At 48.1% G+C, this 21,537-nt stretch overlaps 9 protein-coding genes and 2 non-coding genes across 11 annotated transcripts; 7 read left to right on the top strand and 4 right to left on the bottom strand.

The window, feature by feature from the left end:
- Positions 1 to 412: 412 nt before the first annotated feature.
- Positions 413 to 2,882, bottom strand: FOXG_11332 (uncharacterized protein). Its single transcript, XM_018390929.1, has 2 exons — positions 2,598 to 2,882; positions 413 to 2,543 (listed from the first exon to the last, which is right to left on the bottom strand). The coding sequence occupies exons 1-2, from the start codon at positions 2,752 to 2,754 to the stop codon at positions 2,131 to 2,133; spliced, it is 570 nt and encodes a 189-aa protein (XP_018249486.1). The 5' UTR covers positions 2,755 to 2,882; the 3' UTR covers positions 413 to 2,130.
- FOXG_11333 (oxidoreductase) lies at positions 705 to 2,858 on the top strand. Its single transcript, XM_018390930.1, has 3 exons — positions 705 to 1,142; positions 1,194 to 1,584; positions 1,633 to 2,858. Exons 1-3 carry the CDS (start codon positions 884 to 886, stop codon positions 1,928 to 1,930), a joined length of 948 nt encoding a protein of 315 aa, XP_018249487.1. The 5' UTR covers positions 705 to 883; the 3' UTR covers positions 1,931 to 2,858.
- Positions 2,883 to 3,346: 464 nt separating the features above from the next.
- On the bottom strand, positions 3,347 to 4,736 carry FOXG_11331 (uncharacterized protein; the record flags this gene model as incomplete). Its single annotated transcript, XM_018390928.1, has 2 exons — positions 3,347 to 4,189; positions 4,581 to 4,736. 2 exons carry the CDS (start codon positions 4,734 to 4,736, stop codon positions 3,347 to 3,349), a joined length of 999 nt encoding a protein of 332 aa, XP_018249485.1.
- A 1,395-nt stretch (positions 4,737 to 6,131) lies between these two features.
- On the top strand, positions 6,132 to 7,583 carry FOXG_11330 (uncharacterized protein). Its single transcript, XM_018390927.1, has 2 exons — positions 6,132 to 6,430; positions 6,503 to 7,583. The coding sequence occupies exons 1-2, from the start codon at positions 6,178 to 6,180 to the stop codon at positions 7,210 to 7,212; spliced, it is 963 nt and encodes a 320-aa protein (XP_018249484.1). The 5' UTR covers positions 6,132 to 6,177; the 3' UTR covers positions 7,213 to 7,583.
- Positions 7,584 to 7,867: 284 nt separating this feature from the next.
- FOXG_20511 lies at positions 7,868 to 7,939 on the top strand. The gene has a single exon. It is a non-coding gene; the product is annotated as a tRNA-Thr (tRNA).
- An 86-nt stretch (positions 7,940 to 8,025) lies between these two features.
- On the top strand, positions 8,026 to 8,097 carry FOXG_20510. The gene has a single exon. It is a non-coding gene; the product is annotated as a tRNA-Thr (tRNA).
- A 109-nt stretch (positions 8,098 to 8,206) lies between these two features.
- Positions 8,207 to 10,914, bottom strand: FOXG_11329 (uncharacterized protein). Its single transcript, XM_018390926.1, has 2 exons — positions 9,919 to 10,914; positions 8,207 to 9,581 (listed from the first exon to the last, which is right to left on the bottom strand). Exons 1-2 carry the CDS (start codon positions 10,756 to 10,758, stop codon positions 8,559 to 8,561), a joined length of 1,863 nt encoding a protein of 620 aa, XP_018249483.1. The 5' UTR covers positions 10,759 to 10,914; the 3' UTR covers positions 8,207 to 8,558.
- A 58-nt stretch (positions 10,915 to 10,972) lies between these two features.
- FOXG_11328 (uncharacterized protein) lies at positions 10,973 to 12,232 on the top strand. Its single transcript, XM_018390925.1, has one exon. It carries the CDS (start codon positions 11,098 to 11,100, stop codon positions 12,004 to 12,006), a length of 909 nt encoding a protein of 302 aa, XP_018249482.1. The 5' UTR covers positions 10,973 to 11,097; the 3' UTR covers positions 12,007 to 12,232.
- FOXG_11327 (ATP-binding cassette, subfamily G (WHITE), member 2) lies at positions 10,973 to 15,851 on the bottom strand. Its single transcript, XM_018390924.1, has 4 exons — positions 15,578 to 15,851; positions 15,404 to 15,516; positions 15,059 to 15,349; positions 10,973 to 15,008 (listed from the first exon to the last, which is right to left on the bottom strand). The coding sequence occupies exons 1-4, from the start codon at positions 15,730 to 15,732 to the stop codon at positions 12,523 to 12,525; spliced, it is 3,045 nt and encodes a 1,014-aa protein (XP_018249481.1). The 5' UTR covers positions 15,733 to 15,851; the 3' UTR covers positions 10,973 to 12,522.
- Positions 15,852 to 17,231: 1,380 nt separating this feature from the next.
- On the top strand, positions 17,232 to 18,712 carry FOXG_11326 (uncharacterized protein). Its single transcript, XM_018390923.1, has 2 exons — positions 17,232 to 17,843; positions 17,894 to 18,712. Exons 1-2 carry the CDS (start codon positions 17,364 to 17,366, stop codon positions 18,605 to 18,607), a joined length of 1,194 nt encoding a protein of 397 aa, XP_018249480.1. The 5' UTR covers positions 17,232 to 17,363; the 3' UTR covers positions 18,608 to 18,712.
- A 903-nt stretch (positions 18,713 to 19,615) lies between these two features.
- On the top strand, positions 19,616 to 21,404 carry FOXG_11325 (uncharacterized protein; the record flags this gene model as incomplete). The annotated part of the gene is made up of 3 exons (XM_018390922.1): positions 19,616 to 20,427; positions 20,480 to 21,336; positions 21,387 to 21,404. The coding sequence occupies exons 1-3, from the start codon at positions 20,115 to 20,117 to the stop codon at positions 21,402 to 21,404; spliced, it is 1,188 nt and encodes a 395-aa protein (XP_018249479.1). The 5' UTR covers positions 19,616 to 20,114.
- Positions 21,405 to 21,537: the final 133 nt, after the last annotated feature.

The raw sequence follows: 21,537 nt of genomic DNA, 5'->3' as shown, positions 1-21,537 counted from the left end.
AAGTCCATGCATCAACAGCCTGTGTCAAGATTGTCGAGAGAATACCAACCTGAGATCTTCGCAGTCTTAGCAAATGAACGCACCACCATCACCAAAGTTAGCATTCCACTCTATGCCAGATCCAAAGCTACTGCGGGAGGACTAATTGAGTTCAAGAGCTGAGATGCAGCTGGAGAGTTGTTCATAGAGAGAGAAGCTCAAAAGCTGGGGGCGGGGTGCAGATCCGGAGGTGACTCCGCCCGATTCCCCACGTAACGCAACCATCACCCGAAATGCTGTAACTTGCATCCTCAGCAATGATCTCTCTTTTGACTTCTGCTATCCTGGAGCCATAGGACAGCCAATGCCCTGAGGGAGACATTCATGTTAGAGTATATGCTCATCAAACTTGCACCTAAACCTTGACACACAGCTGGAGATCAAGTGTAAGCCAGGGAGGTAGGGAGTCAAATGGCTGACGGTGATCCTCGCTCAGCCAGGACCTGATTTAACTCTGCAAGGAAACCCGAGCCTCACCGGGATCATCAATAACGTCCTAGTGGCTCCGGGGATAGGAAAGCTTGGCCTGTCATCGACTTCATTCTGCAAGACCGAGGCACATTCTCTTCATACACACCCTCGACAATGTCTGAATTGATGATGATTCCCATTCTGGGGCATAAAGATCCCCCGTGACTTGTTCTTCCGGAGTGCGGTAAAGGTGACGAAGAACCGCCACTGATGCAACTAGAATCTATCCGTACTGAGCATTCCCCTCGTGGCCATCGCATGTAATGGCTGCCATTGACTTTGGTACAAAAGCACCCCGAGCTACCACTGAACGTAGTCTATCCTAGAATATATGTAAGCATCTGTGGTATCGCCAGCCTCATAAGCTTCCACAATGAACAAGTTCTCTCCCATCCTTCGAACACTGGCTCGTCAGCCTCTCCAGAGACAAGCTTTTCCTCGCCCAACAACGAGATATGTCCCAGTGGCTATTCGTGCCTTTCACTGCACTCCTTCTCAACACAATGCGGCACTGGGTCAGCCTCATCTTCTACCAGAGTTCAGCCTCAAAGACAAAACCGTTGTCGTGTCGGGAGGCGCGAGAGGTTTAGGTCTTGTTCAGATTGAAGCTCTTATTGAAGCCGGAGCTACTGGTGAGAGAGACCATTAAGAGTATATCAATTGCTAAATTCTGAGTATAATAGTCCACGCCGTTGATAGACTGCCCTCGCCAGTTGAGGATCCAAAGTCCAACTTCTCACGAGTCTCAGACCGAGCGCGTGAACTTGGTACCTCACTTCATTACCATCAAGTCGATGTAAGAGATGTCCCAGATCTCAATCGCATCTTCGAAGATATCGCCAATGGCGCAGGTCGTCTAGATGGTCTCATCGCTGCTGCGGGTATCAACCACGAAACACCAGCAATTGACTACTCGATGGAAGAAACCGAACGAATGATGAGCATCAACTTCACCGGGGCTTTCATGACTGCCCAAGCAGCTGCTCGTCAGATGATTCGTCTTAAACAACCTGGTAGTATTGTCATGATTGCCAGTATGAGCGCAACCATCGCCAACAAGGGCATGCTCGCGCCGTAAGTACGACTTCGGATCATGATGTTCAGCTACTAACACTTTATCAGCGTTTATAACCCCTCCAAAGCTGCAGTCGTACAGCTTGCCCGTAATCTTGCAATGGAATGGGGAGAACACGGCATCCGCGTCAATACCCTCTCTCCTGGCTACATTCTAACCCAGATGCTTCAAAATCTCTTCAACGACTATCCTGGTCGTCGTGAGAGGTGGCCCAAAGAGAACATGCTCGGCCGTCTAAGCACCCCAGAAGAGTATCGCGGTGCTGCTGTCTTTCTTTTGAGTGATGCGAGTAGCTTCATGACGGGTGCTGACCTTCGCATGGATGGTGGCCATGCTGCGTGGTAGAGCCATGTTGCAGAACGTAGGTTCTAGGCCAAAGCAATTCAGTCGCAGCAACCTAGGCCTTGGAGGCATGTTCTCGGGTATCGTTTGTTGCTATCTCTTGAGTGAGGAGAAACATGATATTGTACAATCGTAATACACTTGTCACATCGGTCCTTGCGGATATCGTGACGGCTTTCCATCTATTCCCTCGTTCCTTGCCCTCAGTTCGGACTTGTCACATGCGAAAAGGTCTTCTCCTGTCCAAGTTTGCTCAACAGCCCAGGTTGTATCCTTAATCTTGACTCAATCTCCTTCTCGGGTATCCCTCGATCGCGGAACTTCATAGCATCCACCAACGTCCTCATATCGAGGAATCGTCGGCCCTCGCGCCCCATGTTTGCAAAATCTTCCTCCGCTTCGTCTTGTAGTCGATCTCGAGCTGAGAGCGCTACGAGGGTTGGGTTGCTTCGACTCGGTGCAAAGCTAGGTCCTGGAGGAGCTGAAGGTCCGAGAGGGGTCGCGGCTGTAGACGAAGGAGAATATGTAGGGTTCGAGTCAGCAATTCCCATCTGGTGTAGACGGCGTGAGAAGTCGCCGGTTGGGAAGTCGGGGTCCATAGCGTCAGCGCGAACAGCTACACATACGAGTTAGATGTTGCAGTAGACATGATACGTTCCAATCGATCTACCGTCGTCTTTGGCGCTGTTCCCCAAGGTTTTTGACTTTGGTTTTGGTGCCTCTGCCCTTGGTTGACGTGCTACTGCTTGCGGGACAGCAGCTCCAGGAGCTCGAACAGGATACTTTCGCGCTGCGCCTTTAGCGACTTTCGAAGACGAAGAGCCCATTTTGTCTGACAGTGATAGATAGACGCAAAATGTGAACAAAAAGAGTTGACAATTGACAAAGACTGCGCGTTGGCGGGGAAGTATAGAGCAAAAGTGGCGTCAATTGACAGACAAACGTCAGGGTGGGCATCTTTTTTTCGATGATGCTATTGAGGTCGGTGCGCAATTCTTCCGTAATCATCAATCATAGCCACTTGTTTTGACAACTACCACTTATTCATTGACAATTAGCATTATTATTAACTAGTAATGATAGAAACACATTCCTGCTTCCAATTCTAGGAATTGCTACTTAACATGACCTGGTAGAATTTCATCAAAACTCAAAATCGAGTAAGTCCAACTCCAGAGATCAACTAACAACGAGTTTCGACCATGCATCAACGTATAAACCAAGACCCTCCGGGTCAAAACAATCCAAGCACAGTTCTTTACTCCTACTCCGTATGAGATTTGTCTTATGAACACAAAGACTGAAGAGACTCGAGCACAAGGCCAAGCTTGAATGTGTCCATTTCCAGGCATGTGCACGAACATTCTCTTGGGACGCTCTTCGCTCCGTCCATGCAACTTGGTAACGATATTGTGTCGTTCACCACCAAAAAGGATCTTTGCTAGTAGTCTTGAGTCCAGGATGGATTGGGTTGGTCCCCTGCTGAGCTTGCTTCGGATACTGTCCCATTTCTTGGTCGTCCGAGGATCCAGGCAAGAATTGGGGCTCGTTGAATGTCCATTCGGGAGCTATAATCTTGCCCTCCTCGTCTGCCATCCAAACCAGGGCTCCATTTGAGAGTGCAACTGGCTTGCCTGCCATTCTGGACCCATCTTGAGCCTTTATAGACGCATTTGTCATGAGATGGCGCCAATATCTTTCGCTATTTGGAGCGGTGCAGGCACGTGCAAACTTGACTAGATTCCCGGTTGCCTTATGGACGTCGCACAAGCAGTGGCCAATCTGGTATGGGCCCGAAACTCCGTTGAAGGCCAGATGACGAGCCGTGGCCATCTGATAGAGGAAGAATTTTTCTCCATCTAACATCTCTGAAGGCGATAGCGGCTTAGGACAAGTAGAAATCAAAGCTGGGTCAAAGTCGGGAATAGGTCTGCTGAGATTGGGAGCGCGAGCAACTTCGTAGTAAGGGGCCGGGTCGCTTGGGCTGCTGGGGGTTGAGGAGGCTCCTCTAGCAACGACATCGATTGGGTTCTTCCCCCGAGGATTCTTAGATCGCTTGAGTTGCGTGCCAGGCTGCTTGTGCAGACGGGGTGTCTTGGAGACTCCCGAGCCAGCTCGAGGTCCAAGGGGGTTTCTCTTTGTTTGTTTCGAGGCTCTAGACTGAGCAGTTTTGTTGTTTTGGCGACGCTCGGTGGGATTCTGTTCCCCCACTGCGTCGCTTTGTTGATTTCCCCAACGGGTGTCATTGAAGATGTCATAAACCTGTTCCAGATTAAACATCGGGACACGAGGTCCACTAGTTGGTCGGATAGGATTCGCAAGTGTTGTGAGATCGTATTTCGGACCGTCCTCACCTCGCCGAAGAGCAGCGGATGAGCTCCCTCGCGCCATATGCGCCTTAGGATGACGGGGAGCCACAGTGATGCAGTCTTGGATAGTACCTTGTGAGGACGGGCTGTATGCTCCTACTATTGGTACTTGTTAGCGTTGAAAAGGCAGAGCTATAGCCATGGAGGTAAACGAACCCTAAGAAGCATTATTGTCTCCGATGTTGGCCAAATCGTCAGTTGCATCGATCAGGTTTCCGCTCGCCTTCTAGAGGTATGGTAAGTGTCTCTTTTCGCAGAAGCGATTACCACTGTAAAATACATACCATATTCGATCCAGTTGACATAACATCATAGTTGGGTTGGGCATCGTGGGGTTTGGATGCGAGGCGGCTTGCCATGTCTTTCGAGGTGTTGATAGGAGGTGATTGTAGGCCGTTGCGCACCACCTGAGGCTCTCCAGGTGCGGAGATACCATTCATTTTAAGTTCGTCTGCTACGCGTGAGGCTTCTCTAGGGATGTGGTGGCTGATAGGTGATAGGTGAAGAAAATTAAAGTTGGTGTTGATGTTCTTGACACGATACCCACAACCAGAACAAGAGGATGAAAGGTGAACAAACGAAGAGGAGTACGGAGAGAGCCGACAAGATTAATGTGTCCGAAGTAGGGGAACATTGTTGTTTACTTACCTTACACTGCTATTCCGTTATTAAACGATGCGTTGAGTGACAAATGTCACTGGCAGAGATCCTGAGCTCGCAGTGGCAGCCGTTTCAGCTGCCACTGCGAGGCATGGATGTAAGGCACGCAGTGGCCTCCGTCTCTGCCTAGCAAACCCGCGACTGAACTTTACCTCGAAGGTATTTTTTAGCGCGTCTTGTTCCTTCGGGTGATGCAACGCAGAAGTTCAGATACTGATGTTGAGAAGAGGTTGTGGGGTAAGATTCACCTGAGCCATGACTATAACAAGGAGTTTACTCCTGTAGGTGGTTCTTTCCTAAGTTCAGTAATGTTGGTTAAGAAGTTGAACATGCTGTCAACATTAGAGTAGCGCTTATTTCAACACTGGAAATAATAGTCTGCCCCCTTTTAATTCATGAACTTAAAAGGCTATTAGAATCATCTAATTCTCTTGGCGTTTCTGAATCGCTGGCCAGGCTTTGTTCCATGTCTTGCAATCGACTGAACAGTGCTGATGTCTGCCTATCGTGTTCTAAAAGGAGAGAGTTCCGAACAATTGAACGGCTTCTTGGATGAAAGAACTCCTCAATACTTGGTCTGTAATAGAAGAGAGCAGGATCAAGTCTCAAGCCCCTTCGCGAAGAAATAAGCCCGCATCGAGTCTCTATCGCCACTACATCTTCATCTAGCAAAACCTGCGAGATACTTTCTCAGTTCTTTCATTATCAATATTCACTAACATCCCCATGTGATGGTACGAGCGAGTGTTCTTGGTGACCTGAACACGGAGAAATGAGGCTGTAACTCTCAATTTATTCTATGAAGACGGTTCTGGTGCACATATGAACACTCGAGGTGCAAATAAAACTATCCATGCTATTCAATCCTTCCTGATTCTCAAAATTCCTATGGCTCAGCTCATTATGGATATCGTGTGCTTGTAAGAACTTGAACTTGGGATTCGATACATGATATGCCCAACAACTCGATTATACACGAAACAAAACTCAGTTACGAGACCATTATTAGATTGGGCATCAAACTAAAGTTTTCCTCGATATCAAAACATAAGGAGACCTCACGCTGCGAATTGTTACCATCGCCAACCGGACTTTCCGTTTCCGGATACTCCGCTTCGTCAACATTTGCTCACGCCGAATTCTCTAAACCACTCTGTACTAATTACTGAGGTCGACACCTGTCTCGCGTGACTCTGACCAATAAATCTTCGATCAAATGCAATGGATATATTCCCAGATAAAGTCTCAAAAGCGGCTGACGCTGCAAACATCATCTCGGAATTTGTTGCTCATGAGCAAGTCTGCACTCTGTCAGATCTGCACCGCGCCCTCTTCCGCTCGTCGGCGACCAAGAAGCAGCTGAATGTCAAGACAAACCCGGTTTCTGTGGCGGTAGTCGTTTTGTGCGGCTCTGCAATATTATCCATTGTAGATACAGTCATATCATCGGTGATGAAATTGGTCGAGGCAACGGGTAGGTTTTCATGGCGGGGACAGAGCAGATGAACATTATCGATCCAACAAGTGACTGATTCTGCCGTAGCAGATGAACCGGTGGTTCTGGTCATCACCGGTGGCATCGGGCACTCGACCCAATTGCTATATGATGCTGTAGCTCGACATCCCAAGTACAATAGCATTACTGGTCAAGTTCAGGGACAACCAGAGGCTCGGGTCTTCCAGACCATTGTCGAGCAATTCTTTCACCTTGAAGTTGAAAAGGGCAGCCTCATAACCGCCGGAAAGCACCCAACACAAAAGTTCACTATTTTGATCGAGGATGCCTCAACAAATTGTGCACTAAATGCAGTGTTCACGAGAAAGGTATTAGACCAGCATGGATACACATCACCATATTCTATTGTCGTCGCTCAAGATCCAACCATGTGCCGGCGTACAGTTGCTGCCTTTGAGCAAGTTTACTCTGATAAGATGGACGATACTCCTGTGTTTGCCGGCTGGCCAACCTTCGTGCCCAGGGTGGCGGTTCAAGACTCTATAGCTCAAAACCAGGTGGGCGGTCTCAGTTCCTACTTGCGGTATGACATTGCAGAGTTTCACAACAACCAAGCCAACGGTCTTTGGGGTATGGAACGGCTTATGTCTCTACTTGTTGGCGAAATTCCACGAATGAGAGACGACCAGAATGGATACGGGCCGCGAGGCAAAGGCTCTATCGTCCATGTTGATATACCGCAATATGTCGAGGATGCATGGATGATACTTGGCGATACACTCGGCCAGAAGATGCGATAGCGCAGTGTACACGCATAGGTCGAGTGAGGTTGATTGAATACATACGTACCAGAGCTGTGGAATTGCCTTTTGCTGGTCCCACGTGCCCAAGCTTGAACCACACCGTTATACTATGGTAGCTTCAGATGTCTATTTCAGAGCTGAGATAGCTCTCAGCGTTGGGTTCAAATGAAGCGGATATGTTGTAATGTTTACCGTTACCTTGTTTCTGTTCGTTTCTGTTCCGCAAAAGGCAGGGTTGTCTTTACACCATTTATCAGTGCATATTTGGGATTTTGGGTATCAATTGGGCAATAGTTATTACATACAGCATCAGCATCTCCAATTTGAACGGCGAGGCCCAAAAAAACAGTATCTGCGAGAGATTTCCAATGTCATATTTCAGCTTGACATATTTGTTACTCTTTTCACAGTACAAGTGTAACAAGATTGATACGAAAGCATTCATTGCAAGAGTGACTAATATATCAGGTTTTATCGAGAGACTAATTACGTTTTGTCTCCTGGTTCATGAAACATAATGATACTACATGTTCGTTAGTGAGACTACTGGAGTTGTTGTAAGAGAGACAAGCTGGAAGCGAGTGAGGGCGGGAGGAGATCTTGAGGCAAACTGGCTTCATATTACAGTTTTTGAGCACGCTGATTACTAATTGCCTTTGTAGCTCAGTGGTAGAGCGTTGCACTTGTAATGCAAAGGTCCATAGTTCAATCCTGTGCGGAGGCAATCCTTTTGATCTTTTTACCAAAATCACAAACTCTCCCTGCATGCGGCTTCTTGTAGTCCAATTGTTGATTTCCTTTTATCAAGTCGCCTTTATAGCTCAGTGGTAGAGCGTTGCACTTGTAATGCAAAGGTCCATAGTTCAATCCTGTGTGGAGGCAATCTTTTTGCCTTCTTAGCCTTTTCTATGCCTTGTATTCTGATTTTTATATTATTAAATACTAGTTTGCCTAATAATGTATCTTAGGTTGGTCTTTAAACAAGTAGCAGGCATTAAAAGACTTATATTAAGAACTATAGAGTCTTAGTTATATATTATAACTAGCATTGGTCTACTACTATATTTATTCTCATTCTGCAGAGGTGGTATTATAATTAATAACTAGAAGCTACTTAAACTTACCCTGAACTGAAGACAAAGGACATAGCTCAGCGGCATTGGAGACAAAGCCAACAGCCATTCTGCTTATCTGAGTTGAGAAAGAGGTCATGTCACTTCAAGAGCGAAGTTCAGGGTGTGCAAGTATTAACGTGGGTATCATTAAGGGTTTGGTTGAGGATGCGCAAGCAGGTACCTCGAATGAAGATAAAGACTATGATAACTTGATCGACTCCAGGCCGATCATGTCCTCCTTTTCTTGTTTGGAGGACCGCCTTTTATCTTCTTTCCTTTACTCTGCTTAGCTGCAGGTGTAGGTGCCTCTTCCTCTTGTTCTTCATCCTCTACTTCAGAGCCACCGATAGATATCACATCATTGTCGGCGCTCTCACCATCACTATCTTCACCATCCACAGTAGCACCAAACGAAGGCTTTCTTGATCGTGCTTCCTCAGTGTCACTGCCGAAGCCTTCAAACTCTGATTCTTCATCGGAACCATCAGGGCTCTCCTGCTCGGCCTTCTCAGCGGCTTCAGCCTCTCGTTGAAGCTGGGCTTCGGCAGAAGCATCTTCATCTTCGACAGTCTCTTCCTGCTTTCGCTTTCGAGGCATCTCTCCAAGTCTACCTTCACGGTTTCCAACCTTACCGTCCGCTTCACCCTCAGTTTTTGGCGCAGGTGTGAACCATGGAATCTTGCCTCGCATGAAATCATTGAGAATCATCTTTGCTACACCATCCAAATCAGGCTCACCTCCACGGAGAAGACGTCCAGCCTTGCGGGCCAGGAGCTCAAGAAACTCAGTAGAGTTTGTCCATCCCTTAAGCTCGTATGTCTTCTCCATGTGGTGCTGCTTGACCCGGTTCAGCAGAGGCTGGATATACTGTTCTGGGTGCTCAACCTTCTCCACGCGCACGACACCTCGAAGAACCAAGTCGGTGGGCGAATCAGTGCTTGATGGAGGAACAATACCAGGACAGTCGATTAGGTAAATCCGCTTCATCAGGCTGACATATTGCCAGACCTTAGTCTCTCCTGGGATAGGAGCGACAGTGCAGACCTTCTTCTTGAGGAGAGTGTTGATGATGGAGGACTTTCCGGTATTGGGTCCACCGATCAGTCCAACAGAGATTTGTTTTCGATCAGAATGGAGGGAAGAGAATTGTCGAAGTAACTGAATGAGAGAACCCTTTCCGAAAGAGTTCGTAATGCTAGCGTGGAAAGCAAGAGTAGGGTACTCTTTAGAGAGACTCCGAACCCATCCAGCCTACATCGAATTAGCATTCGAACAAAGTTATAAAGATAAAGAACATAAATTGCAGGCGGCAAGATGTTTGTGTCATCACTAAGAAGTATGCAATCGATGCCCCGTAATTGGTTAATGGCATAGGCAGACTTCAACTCAATCGGACACTTGGCCTGTCTCATGATGGTAACCAAAACGGCACACATCAGCCGAACAACAAGACGTTGACGACAGTCGAGACTGGCGGTTATTCTCCCAATGTTATAACAGACAGGTCCCATGGTACATAAAGGGACAAATCCTGACAAAGAACATTGGGGTATAGGAGGAGGGAGATGAAGAAAGAAGAAAAACTTACTGCTACACTGGTAGGGACCAAGTCACACTTGTTCAGAACAAAGATCAAGTGCTTGTGAGGGGCTTCTTCCTTGAGATACTTCTCGACGCTGAGACATCTTGTTCCAACGGGATCTCGGGCATCGAGAACGTGGATAACCACATCTGAGGAATCGATGACCTTGTAAAGCTCGTTCCAGATTCGTTTGCTCTGACCCTTGTCGAAAACAGGCTCAATCGACATAGTGAGAGGCTTATCAGTGTCTCCAAGAGTCTCGGGATCACCAGATGTGCCGCTGAGAAGCTTCTGTTGTTCCAGCCGCTCACGGTAGGTATCCATGCTCTTCTCGGTGTCACCAGCAAGGTCATCCAGGCTGCTAACACCAAGCTTGACTCGCTTGCGTTGCGCCTTAGGACCGAAGACCTCAGCGAAGGGAGAGGTCTCGACGGTCATCTTGGCCTTGTGCTGCTTGATACCGTTCTCAGTGTCCTTTCCATCTCTGATAAGGCTCATGGGCAGCTTGTTTGACTTGAGAAGAACTTGGTAGGGGTCGCGGGCCTTCTCATCCATAGCCTCACGGAAGGCGTTGAGGGTGTCTTGGGAGACGACTCGGGTGTTGGTAAACCACTTGCGGTTCGGCTCGATGCGGGCGTTAGGAATGTCGCGCGACTGAAAGGAGGCAGCCTTGACAATCTTTCCCTCGGCGTTTCTCTGCGCCTTGCCCTCCTTGTACATGTTAAGGTGCTTGACCTTCTTCGCATCGCGATAGAAGTTCTCTCCCTTAGTTCTGACATTGTTGAGACCATCACCACCTTTACCCTGACGCTCACGCCGGGTGGCCTCCTTCTTTCCAGTACCCATGGCGAAAAAAAAATGGCGGAACTTGGTCGAGGATACTGGCGACAAAGAAAGACGAAGAGAGAGGAAGAAGATGAACAATCCAGAAATTTATTCCTCCAGAACTTTTTTTTTCTTAGTAGGAGAAGAGCCCCACTAACCTCCTGCGGTGGTTGGTGGCGGGGCCATAAAATGCCAGGGGTCTCGCACGCGGAACCAGATAATCCGCAAATTTGATCCGACGTCGATTTTCTCAGGCTGGTGATTGATTCTGCAGAAGCCGATTTGACGACGGGGGAACGGCGTCAATTGCGATCTAACTCGAGTTCCTCAGTGCTCAACCTGGCCGAGGCTCTTCTCAAAATGTCTTTTAGCCTAACAACTTCATGCCCGAGGGCGGCTGCTCGTCAGTTCCTCGTGGCCTCAAGAGCCTTTTCCACTTCGGCTCCTGCTCTCGAACAAGTCCCTCCCGAGTCTCCCTCATATATCCGCTTGCCTACACCACCCCAGTCCGAAGAGAAGAAACTTCCCCGGGTCAGAGGTCACCTCCCCGTACCTCGAGAGATCTTCCCTCGTATGGAGGGTGACCGCAAGATTCGAGCCGATTACATCAAGCAAACCGTTCCTAAGCCGGCCCACAAGCAAAAACCCAAGAACGAAACACAAGAATGGAAGCAAACAATGGCCAATTCCCGTCGGCAGAACCTGGAAACTGGTTTGAAGGAACTTTGGGTACGAAGGAACCGTCGTGATGCTGTTCAGAACGAGCGTGTGAGCCACAAGTTTCTCGAGAACCACCGGGCTGTTAAGGCCCCCGAGCGAGAGGACGATCGCCTCACCCGTAGCACAGTGCTGAAGGCAGTTTTGGACACCAAGACATACCCTGACCCTGAACGCTTCATTCATGCCCATAAAAGCCGCGTCAAGGTCAAGGCCATTGAGGAAGCTAAGCGCGAGGCTCGCCGCGATGCGTTGATGGAGCTCTACATCAATGCCTCCAACTTCATTGTCAATGAGAGTGAGCTCAAGGAAGAGATTGAGACCATATTTGCCGAAGACTTCTTCCACAAGCAAGGATTTGACATCGGCCGATATGGTTCAGCCCAGAACACATGGGACGTCTGGGGCAAGCCAACATCGATTGGCAACATGTTGGAAACCACAACAGGAGTATCCACCAAGATTATGGACTTTTACGAAACCGAGTACGACCGCTCCGTCAAGCGACAGAAGAGAATTGCCGAGGAGTTCACTGGTGGAAAGATGGAATAGATCATGCCCTTTGGCTTGTAAAAACAACTTGTATTCATGTATTACTGTAACTATGACAAATATCACGTCTTCAAGCGGCCTACCACGGACTCATGTATGCATTCAAAATGTACTTTAAAATGCGATTCTACATATATTGTGAGACTTGATACAATAGCCCAGGAAAGAACGAGAACGTGCCCCCATCCAAACGCCCAGTATGACTCACGTATGCCTGACATACATCTTATGTATATTATCACCGTAAGCAATGACACTTACATCGTTCCCCTTAACTTTAAGGCCTTACACAATGACCAATCCCTCTATGCTGATTTATCGTCTTTCGACGAGCAAGAAATGCATAGCAGCGTAAGACAAGATGATGAAGACGTGGTGTGAGATTGGATCAATTGGTGTATTGGAAAGTGACTTACACGCTTGAGAATGGCGTGGATCTCAGGGTCGCCTTGCTCGAGGGTGTCACCGAGAAGCTGTAGAGTGTTAGGTATTGTTGGACATGGCTTCATTGAAGACTTACATTCGATTGAGAAGCAAATGTCCGCCGTAGTGGAAAATCGACAGCGTCTGGAGCCAAAGAGCACCCTTAGGAGTGGCATCGTGGTTCAGGAGGAAGCCAGCGAAAAGAAGACTAAAAAGCATGACCAAGCTGCCAATCAAGTTCGCGACACCGCCATCCTTGCAAACAATTCCAATAAAGAGACAAACAGCCGCAGCAGCCATGTTGAAGAGTACCAGCACCAATATAAAGTTGAAGAAGTGCGTTGAATCGGCCACCAAGCCAGTCATAGGATAGATTATGGAACCCATAAGGATAGGGGGGACGATTCGAAGAGGTATTATGTCGAACAGTACCTTGGCCGCAAAATAAGTGGCTGGCGCATAGTAACCGTTGGCACGTTCGCGAACAAAAAGAAGTCGTTCGGTGGCGAATACGTTAAGACTTGTGAGTGTGCTGAAACCGAACAAAGCGAGCAGGAAGAAGAAGAGACCAAGTCGGTTCTGGAAGCCGGGGATGTCGTCCGTGAGACCATAGAAGAGATATCCTGAAAAAACGGCGAGCACGATGGCGATAGCGAAATGGGTAAGCATCAACATCGGGTTTCGATACAAGTTCTTCCAAGTCCTCTGAGACAGAATGATGAACTGACGTAAGTAGCCAACTCGGGCATAGCCCTTTCCAACAGCACTGACATGAACATTGGGTCCCTCAACAGTGTAGCCATTTGCGTTGGAGCCATTGGCATCTTGCGCGATGCGAATGGCTCGTTGGATCTCATCCTGTGTTGAGGAAGCAATTTCCGAGTGGATGAATGCACGCGTCATAATGTCGAGGTCCGTACCAGTGGCTGCTGCTGGAGGCAAGTCATGAGGGTCTTCAAGAAGGGTTGCGGTAGTAGAGTCGACAGGGTTTTGATGAAGGCGATAGGCACCGTTGTCTTCACCTCCAGCATCTGAGGAGGCTGCAGTGTCAACCGTCTTTCTGCGTGTGAAGAGCTCGCGATCCTGGCGAACCTTGACCGAGTCTCTACGTCGATTCTGAGGTCGGCTCGAGCTGGCGTCGTCGTCTCCCGAAGTAGTGCCTGATATGCTTGCCACAGACTTGATAGCACGGGTGCTGCTTGGCCCAACACTGTTATTGTCAAGGCCGACAGTGCCATTATCAACAGATTGAGTGCTGCCGGCATGCATGGTAAGGTCAACAAGATAATCAGCAATATTGAAACCAGGGGGGCATTCGTAGCCGATTCCGTCGAAATAACTTTGACATTGGTTGAAAGGACCAGAGTAAACGGTACGTCCCTGTGCTAACAGCACGAGTCTGTCAAAGAGTGCCACAATGTTGGATCGAGGTTGATGAATTGTGAAAATGACGGTTCGTTTGTATGTTTTCGCCAGAGTGACGAGACACTCAACCACATTGTACGCATTGTAGGCATCGAGACCACTGGTCGGTTCATCGAGGAAAAGAATCGAAGGGCTGGTAACCAGTTCGCAAGCAATTCCTACACGTCGCTTCTCACCGCCCGAGATACCACGCCCCTTGCCCTCTTCAGAACCGATCAGGGAATCGCGAATATGATGAATGCCGAGTTCCTTTTCAACCTCAACCACACGTTGTTCTTTGGCAGCACGGCCCATGTCGCGAGGAAGTCGAAGTAGAGCACTGTTGAGAATGGTCTCATGAACGGTAAGGGTAGGGAGCATGGTGTCCTCCTGATCAACAAACCCAACAACATTCTTGTAATCATTATCGTTGACCTTCTCGCCGTTGACGTAAAAGTTGCCATGAACTTGTCCACGCTTGTTCTTTCGTGCGAGAATATCGAGGAATGTTGTCTTTCCTGCTCCAGACGCACCCATAATGGCGGTGACCTCTCCAGGCTTGCAGATACCACGGATTCCAGTAAGAATCTGTTTACCATTCAAAGTGTACGCAACATCGTCAAAGTAGAGTGAAGCGGGTTTGTGGTCGGTCATCAGTTTCGTACTCTCGTCGTCCGAGTCCTCCAAACGAATAGCCCCATAGCTCAACTTGCGCCTTGACAGATACCATGTCAAGATAATAACAGCAACCAAGAAGAGAGAGCAGCCCGCAATCACGCCGGCAATAAGAGGTGTGTTAATCTTCTTGACGGGTCGCTTATATCCTGGAACCTCTGTCTCGTAGAGACATTCACCAGCGTGGCAGCTAAGAAGAATGCTGGAGTCGCCAATTAGGGCAAGAATCAAGGCGTCCATCTCGGGTTCTCTGAAAGCACAGTCGTGAGTACCGCCATGCTTCTGAGTACATTCGAATCGTCCTGGACCTTGAATAGATTGGTCAAGGAAGTCTGTGAGATCGATGGATCCATCTTTTCCGCAAAGCATTCGATCGGGAATACAGCTGCAGCTGATCTTATTGCATTTGTAGGAAGTTGTGTTCTTCTCTTCCTCCCAATCGGCGCTCGAATCGCATTCGGAGAGATGGCAGTAGAAGGATTCGATAGCATCTACCCAAACTTCGCACAAAGGTTAGCAGCGTGCGCGAATGAGGAGGGTTTGAACACACATTGGAAATCGCAAGTCTGATCCTCTTGTTTGCAGGTGAATGTGACTTCTGGACGCTGCTTGCCGAGTAAAGACGTGATCTTCTCGTTGGTGACATCGCAGATCTGATAGTTGTGATTCACAACCTCACCATTCTGGTAACAGACACCGCCTTCGCCGGTTTCCATGAGTGCGTTGCAGGCTTTATTGTCAGTACAGACGTTGCAATTGATGCCAGTCCAGCCCTCGTCGCAATCGCACGATGCACCAGATCGCATTGGGCGGTCCTTTCCCTTGGGAAGTGAGCCGCACACTAATAGAGATAGTCAGTCGAGTTTTATCTGATGATAACGGGAGGAGGTCGCACGTGGCTCGAGGCAGTCATCACCGCCAAATCCCTCAGGACAGGCGCATTTTCCGTTGAACTCATTACAACCAGCGTATTGAGCACATGTATGTGCAGGAAGGAGACAGTTGAAGCTATAGATATATCAGTATGGGCAATGTAAATTCGTGGAGATTCGGAATCGCATTGACGCACCAAGGAGGACAGCCATCTGGTCGATCACCCATGAGAGCTAGCTGTGCCCGTAGTTGGTCGGCCTGAGAGTAAGTTGAGTTCTGGGAAGCCATGACCAGACCAGGCCAAAGAGCCACAGCTCCCAATAGGAGGCTCCTCAGAGAAGAAGGAGCCATAACTGCAGCGATGGGAATACGATGCAGTCTGGTGATAGAACAATGTTGATGTTGGAGGCTGGTTTGTTGAACAACCGACGCTTATGAGCGCGACCGGGATAAGCTGTTTCACCGAAGAGTGGCGCCCCGCGTTCCATTTAGGCAGGTACTGGAGACGTGCAGCTGGCGGAAGGGTAAATTATGAGTGGCTGGCATAGCCGCTAAATATGGGTCTCATGGCCCGATAGAGCTATCAGGCTGTCCAAACCAGCATATGGAGGGCATGACAACTTCACTTCTTGAGCCGGAATCGGCCAATGAAAATAATTGTCTTGCCCACGTATCAAATATCCCTGATGACAAGCCTCCTATGCACGTATGGAACGAAAATACGGTTGTCATGAGGGTATTTCATGCGCTGACACGCATTGGTGTTTCAGATAGAGGTCTGACGTCACTAAACCGAGCTGATGATAAGTCTAGCTCAAATTGTGCTCAAGACTATACATTAGTAGATGTCCATGATTCACCATCGACCAACACTGAGCCGAAAATGTGAACGTATTATCTACTAATTACTAGTGTTCGTAGGTCTTGTCGTCTTTAAATTTTCCAGCTTATGAACGTTTAACACGTCTTGTGATTACACCTACTCCCTCAACAAATCTCACTACCCTAGGCTTGTTTTTTTTTATAATGTATTTTTATTTTTAACTCATTTTGTCTTATAGACTAGACACCGTATAGCGGCAGAACAATTACTACGTAGTAATATTCGTATCCCGGATCCCGGATCGCAGTTATTATGCATATAGTAGTGCCAAAACTACGCCAGGTCGCCAAACCGCTCTTCTGCCTTAGACAGGATTGACGACATATCATGCACATTCATGCTGACACTGTTACATCGATACGGCCATGTAACATGCAGTGCTCGATTGACCTCACTATAAATATATATCGACCTATAGTCGAGTTGAAACATGAAATGTCGTAGCGAATATTGAACTGTCTCATGACGCCTTATAAACCACGACCTTTGATACTGGCCGCTTGAAAACGCTACTCACGGATGCTTTCGCCATACAAACCTTCTAACCAACTTGAATTGAGAGACCTGGAGATATCGCACGAGGATCATAAGATGGCTTACAACGATACTTGACCTGGTATCCAAATGTGAGTGATACCCGTGATATGGTGGAAGCTACCTAGAGGTTTTATTAGCGGTGCTATCCCCAGATTTTACCCCTGTCGTTCTCGATCAAGCTTTGCGGGGAAGCTCTCAGGCAGCTTATCATCATGGCCAGCAACCACTGCCACCACCTCATGATTGCACACAATAGACTCGACGAGGTATTCACAGAGCCCTATGACAGTGGCTCACGACCAATTTCCCCAATAGATCAGTGAATCCATAGTTAATTGCCCAACCTGACAAAGTAAAAGGCGTTTATGACGTTGAATGGCGCTTCGAGACAGAAGGGCGTGTGAATGTGGGGCTTGTCAGGTCCACCAACCTTGAAGTCAGCATTGAATCAGTTCACATGAAGTAGGTACCATTTAAAAGGCCGATACCGCCATCAACAAGTATTACAAGAATCGGAATCGGCCAGTCATAAGAGTCTGACCACATCTAAGGTTTCCTCAACATGGTTCGAATTGCACCTTTCGCTGTTGAACAATGGATGGACGAGTATGAGACAACTCCTGGGGCCCTGAACGTTGCTGAGACGTGTGCTGCGTCTGTATCGATTGACGACTTGGTCGGCATGTGCAAAGACCCCAAAGCACAAGGTCCCATTGATACAAGACTCAAACTTACATACGGCCCTATCCCCGGTTCCAACGCATTAAGAGAGAGAATAGCTGCCCAGTGCAGCACCGAAGACACAAAACTTGCTGCAGAAGATATTGTTGTTACACAAGGTGCGATCGGTGCCAACTTCCTGGCCCTGTATAGCCTCGTTGGGCCAAATGATCACGTAGTTTGCGTCTATCCTACATACCAGCAGCTATATGAGGTTCCGCGAAGCATTGGAGCTGAAGTCTCATTATGGAAGCTGAAGGAAGAAGAGAGCTTCGTTCCCAACGTGGATGGGCTGATCAACCTCATCCGAAAGAACACAAAGGTGAAGATTTTCAAGTGGTACAAAGAAATCGTTACTTACTGTTGTCCTAGATGATTATCATAAACAATCCTAATAATCCCACCGGTGCACCTATCCATAACAGTGAACTGGGTCGCATTGCTCAAATAGCAAAGGAGAAAGGCATCATCCTATTCTCTGACGAAGTCTATCGCCCACTCTTCCATGGCGGGGCCTCTGGTCAAATTGACATACCGAAGCCTGCTACGTCCTTGGGTTATGAAAAAACGATCACGACGGGATCCATGTCCAAAGGATATGCTTTGGCTGGGATTAGGGTCGGCTGGATTGCGAGCAAGGACAAGTGCATCATTTCAGCCATCATGGCCGCGCGAGACTACACCACAATCAGCGTTTCCCAGATCGATGACCAGGTCGCGAGATACGCCTTATCGCCAGCAGTTCTCCCTTCTTTAGTTGATCGCAACTTGACCCTGGCGAGGAACAATGCGAAACTGGTCAAAGAGTTTATCGGACGCTATAAAGCCGTGTGTTCCTGGGTAGAGCCCACGGCTGGTACGACAGCATTTGTTCGTTTCATCAAGAATGGCCAACCCATAAACGATGTTGATTTCTGCTTGGACCTGCTGAGCAAGAACAATGTCTTGTTTGTAGCAGGTTCGAAATGCTTTGGGAAGGACGAGGACTTTAAGGGATACATAAGAATGGGGTATGTCTGTGAGACACATGTTCTAGTCGAGGGATTGAAGCGATTGGGTGCTTACATCGACGCAAACTTACTATAGTTAGGCAGCCCAGAGGTAACACAATTGCTTCCACTGAATCTCGCATTTGGTTCATATCGAACTGCATTGAATAAAGTGACCCCGAGTTGCACGGATCAGCGGCATTTACAACTCAACTTGGCCAAGGCGGCGTCGTCAGCTGGTAGGTAATGTTCAACGGGTTGTGCAAATACTCGCACGGCAACACGGAAAGTGGGAGAATGCAAGTGTTGATTGCTACACGACAGGAGACAAGGGCCAAATCCAACGATTTTGACTGACAGATCGACCATTTTGTTTTCAGAATGTTAATTGATCTGCCAGGTACAGTCTCCAAGTCTGCACTCTAATTCGATAGCGATGATGATCACTTCTTGGCAGCTCTTCTTGGTCTGCGAGCATGTACAAATCTCGTATTATCCAGAGATACCAAGAGTTTTGATGTTTGGTAATTTTCAAGTCGGTAATTACAACACGCCGTCATAGCCGTACCTTTCTACAAGAAGCAAGGTGTAGAGTCAAATTGATCCATGGTAACTTTAGCAAGTGATATAAGGCAGTAGAAATTTTGACGCTGACGGATATTGTTAGCTTCCGATCGTATGGAACTTGAACTGACAAAATAATTAATTAGCACCGGGCTTCGTAAGCCTCAAACAACTAACTAGTACCCGCCCACCTAGCGCATCATCCCACAGATCCTTGGATTTGCAGCTGAGGGGTGACAGAAAGCGCGAGACAGAAACGGCCACCACCACAAGCCCATTGCGTCTTATGTTTTGTTTCTGCCCATCATCCCAGTCCAGAGAGACGCTGACGACTCACCCTTTTTAGCGCAAGGGTCAACGAGACATCTTGGCGCTACAGCGTGCACGCACTCAAGTCAAGAGGCAAGTTCCCGAGTTGGTCATAGTTTACTAGTAATCCAAGTGGGAAAGTCCCGAGTCTGGTCTGGTGTGCTCCTCGTTTGTTACCAAGCTTGCGTGGCCCCCGTGCCGTTTCTTCCACTTCATCCATCTTCTCCTGTCAATCGACAATCTTTCACTCATTGTTAACCCTGATTCGTTACTTCGTTTTCCTTTCTACCCTTGTTCTTTTTATATTCTCCAGAATTCCCTTCTTTCATCAGTTGCATTTACAGTTGCAGCTGTCCCATGCTCCACCACATCTGTCCCATCTTTGGGTCTTTTACCCTGTGTTTCCTTAGCTGGCGTTTCTTGCGACATCCTGCTGTGTCCTATGTCCTAGTGCAACCAACCTAGCTGTTAAGCGCTTCTTTGCACTACCTCGCCCTTCAAACAAACTGATACCTATCAACTCAACCCAACTCAACTTACGTCTCAAATCCTTACTCTCTGACCTACCTATTCATACACAAAAGGCACTTGCCATTTTACAGTATTCTTATAACTCAGTTGGTTGGCCCCGCGCCTATTCACCTTATGGAGGAGGGTGGCGTTACTCCGTCCAACGCCATTCCTGAACTCATCTCTTCCTGGCCCTTGCCTGCCTCTCCCTTGCGGCTGCAATGAAGTCGTCCCTTGTGGGTGCTTCGCTGGTTTCGACATTGGGTCTTGTGCAAGCCCAAACCATCCAGTGGAACATTGAGGGTCGCCATCCTCAACCACATTTGGCCCGTCGCGCCAAAACGACATATGAAGAGGTCATAAGTAATGACAGATCTGAAGGAGGTTACTTTACTGAGGTCACGATCGGCAATCCACCTCAGAATATTACCCTTCAGCTCGATACCGGGAGTAGTGATGTATGGGTTCCCTGGAACTGTGCAGATATCTGCGAGGACGACAAGAATGGAAAAAGTGGTTGCCCTCTTGGAAGCTGTAAGATGGCACCCCCGACAAGTATTATGCTTCATTATTGACAATTTGACAGTTGACCCCGATAAGTCCAAGACATTCAAACATGTCGCGCCCGGAATGTTCGGCATCACCTTTGTAGATGACAGTTACGTCAAGGGCGATTATTTTGAAGATCACTTTGAGTTGGACGGCGCTGTCATCAACAATCTGACCATGGGATTGGCTATTAAGACTAACATTTCATATGGGTTGATTGGCGTTGGTTACGCCAAGAACGAGGCATCGGGCAGCACCACGGATGTTATTTATCCCAACCTTCCTGTTGCGATGTACCAAGCAGGCTACATCAACACCATCGCCTACAGTGTGTGGCTCAACGACCTAGACGCCAAAGCCGGCAGTATTCTATTCGGAGGGGTTGACACAGCAAAGTACGTGGGCGATATGCACCGAATCGATATTCAAAAGTTGGATGGCCATTACTACCACTTCGTCGTGGCCTTGACCTCACTGGTCGCCACTAGCTCCAGCGGCAGCGATGTCCTTACCTCCGATAGTTTCCCTATTCAGGCCGTTCTCGATTCTGGAACCACGTTGAGCTACCTTCCCCAAGATTTGGCTCATGAGATCTGGGAAGAAGTTGGTGCTGTCTGGTCGCCATACTATGGGGTAGCTGTTCTACCATGTGCATATGGCAGGAACCAAGGGAATTTCACATTTGGATTCGCAGGCCCTGACGGTCCTAGCATCAGTGTAGGGATGGATGAGCTCGTTCTTTCCATGACCAGCGACGCGGCCAATATGCCAGTCTTTGAATCCGGCGCCTACAAGGGCGAGAACATATGTACCTTTGGTATACAAAACGACACCAACGATCTGTACCTACTTGGCAACACCTTTCTTCGATCCGCCTATGTCGTCTATGATCTGGTAAATAACGAAGTTGGAATTGCCGCTACTGATTTCAATTCGACGAAAAGCAAACGAGTCCCATTTAAGAGCTATGGGGCAACCATCCCATCCGCAACGGCATCAAGCAATCAGCACAAAGCAACCGACAAACCCCCGGGGCCAGGGCTTCCCGGAGAGGAGACTTTTTCAAGAACAAGAATCAGACTGAAATGGAAACGA

The sequence above is a fragment of the Fusarium oxysporum genome, chromosome 1, assembly GCF_000149955.1.
Source record: "Fusarium oxysporum f. sp. lycopersici 4287 chromosome 1, whole genome shotgun sequence".
Lineage (NCBI taxonomy): Eukaryota > Fungi > Ascomycota > Sordariomycetes > Hypocreales > Nectriaceae > Fusarium > Fusarium oxysporum.
Note: the sequence above shows the minus strand (reverse complement) of the source record. Positions and strands in the feature narration are given on the sequence as shown.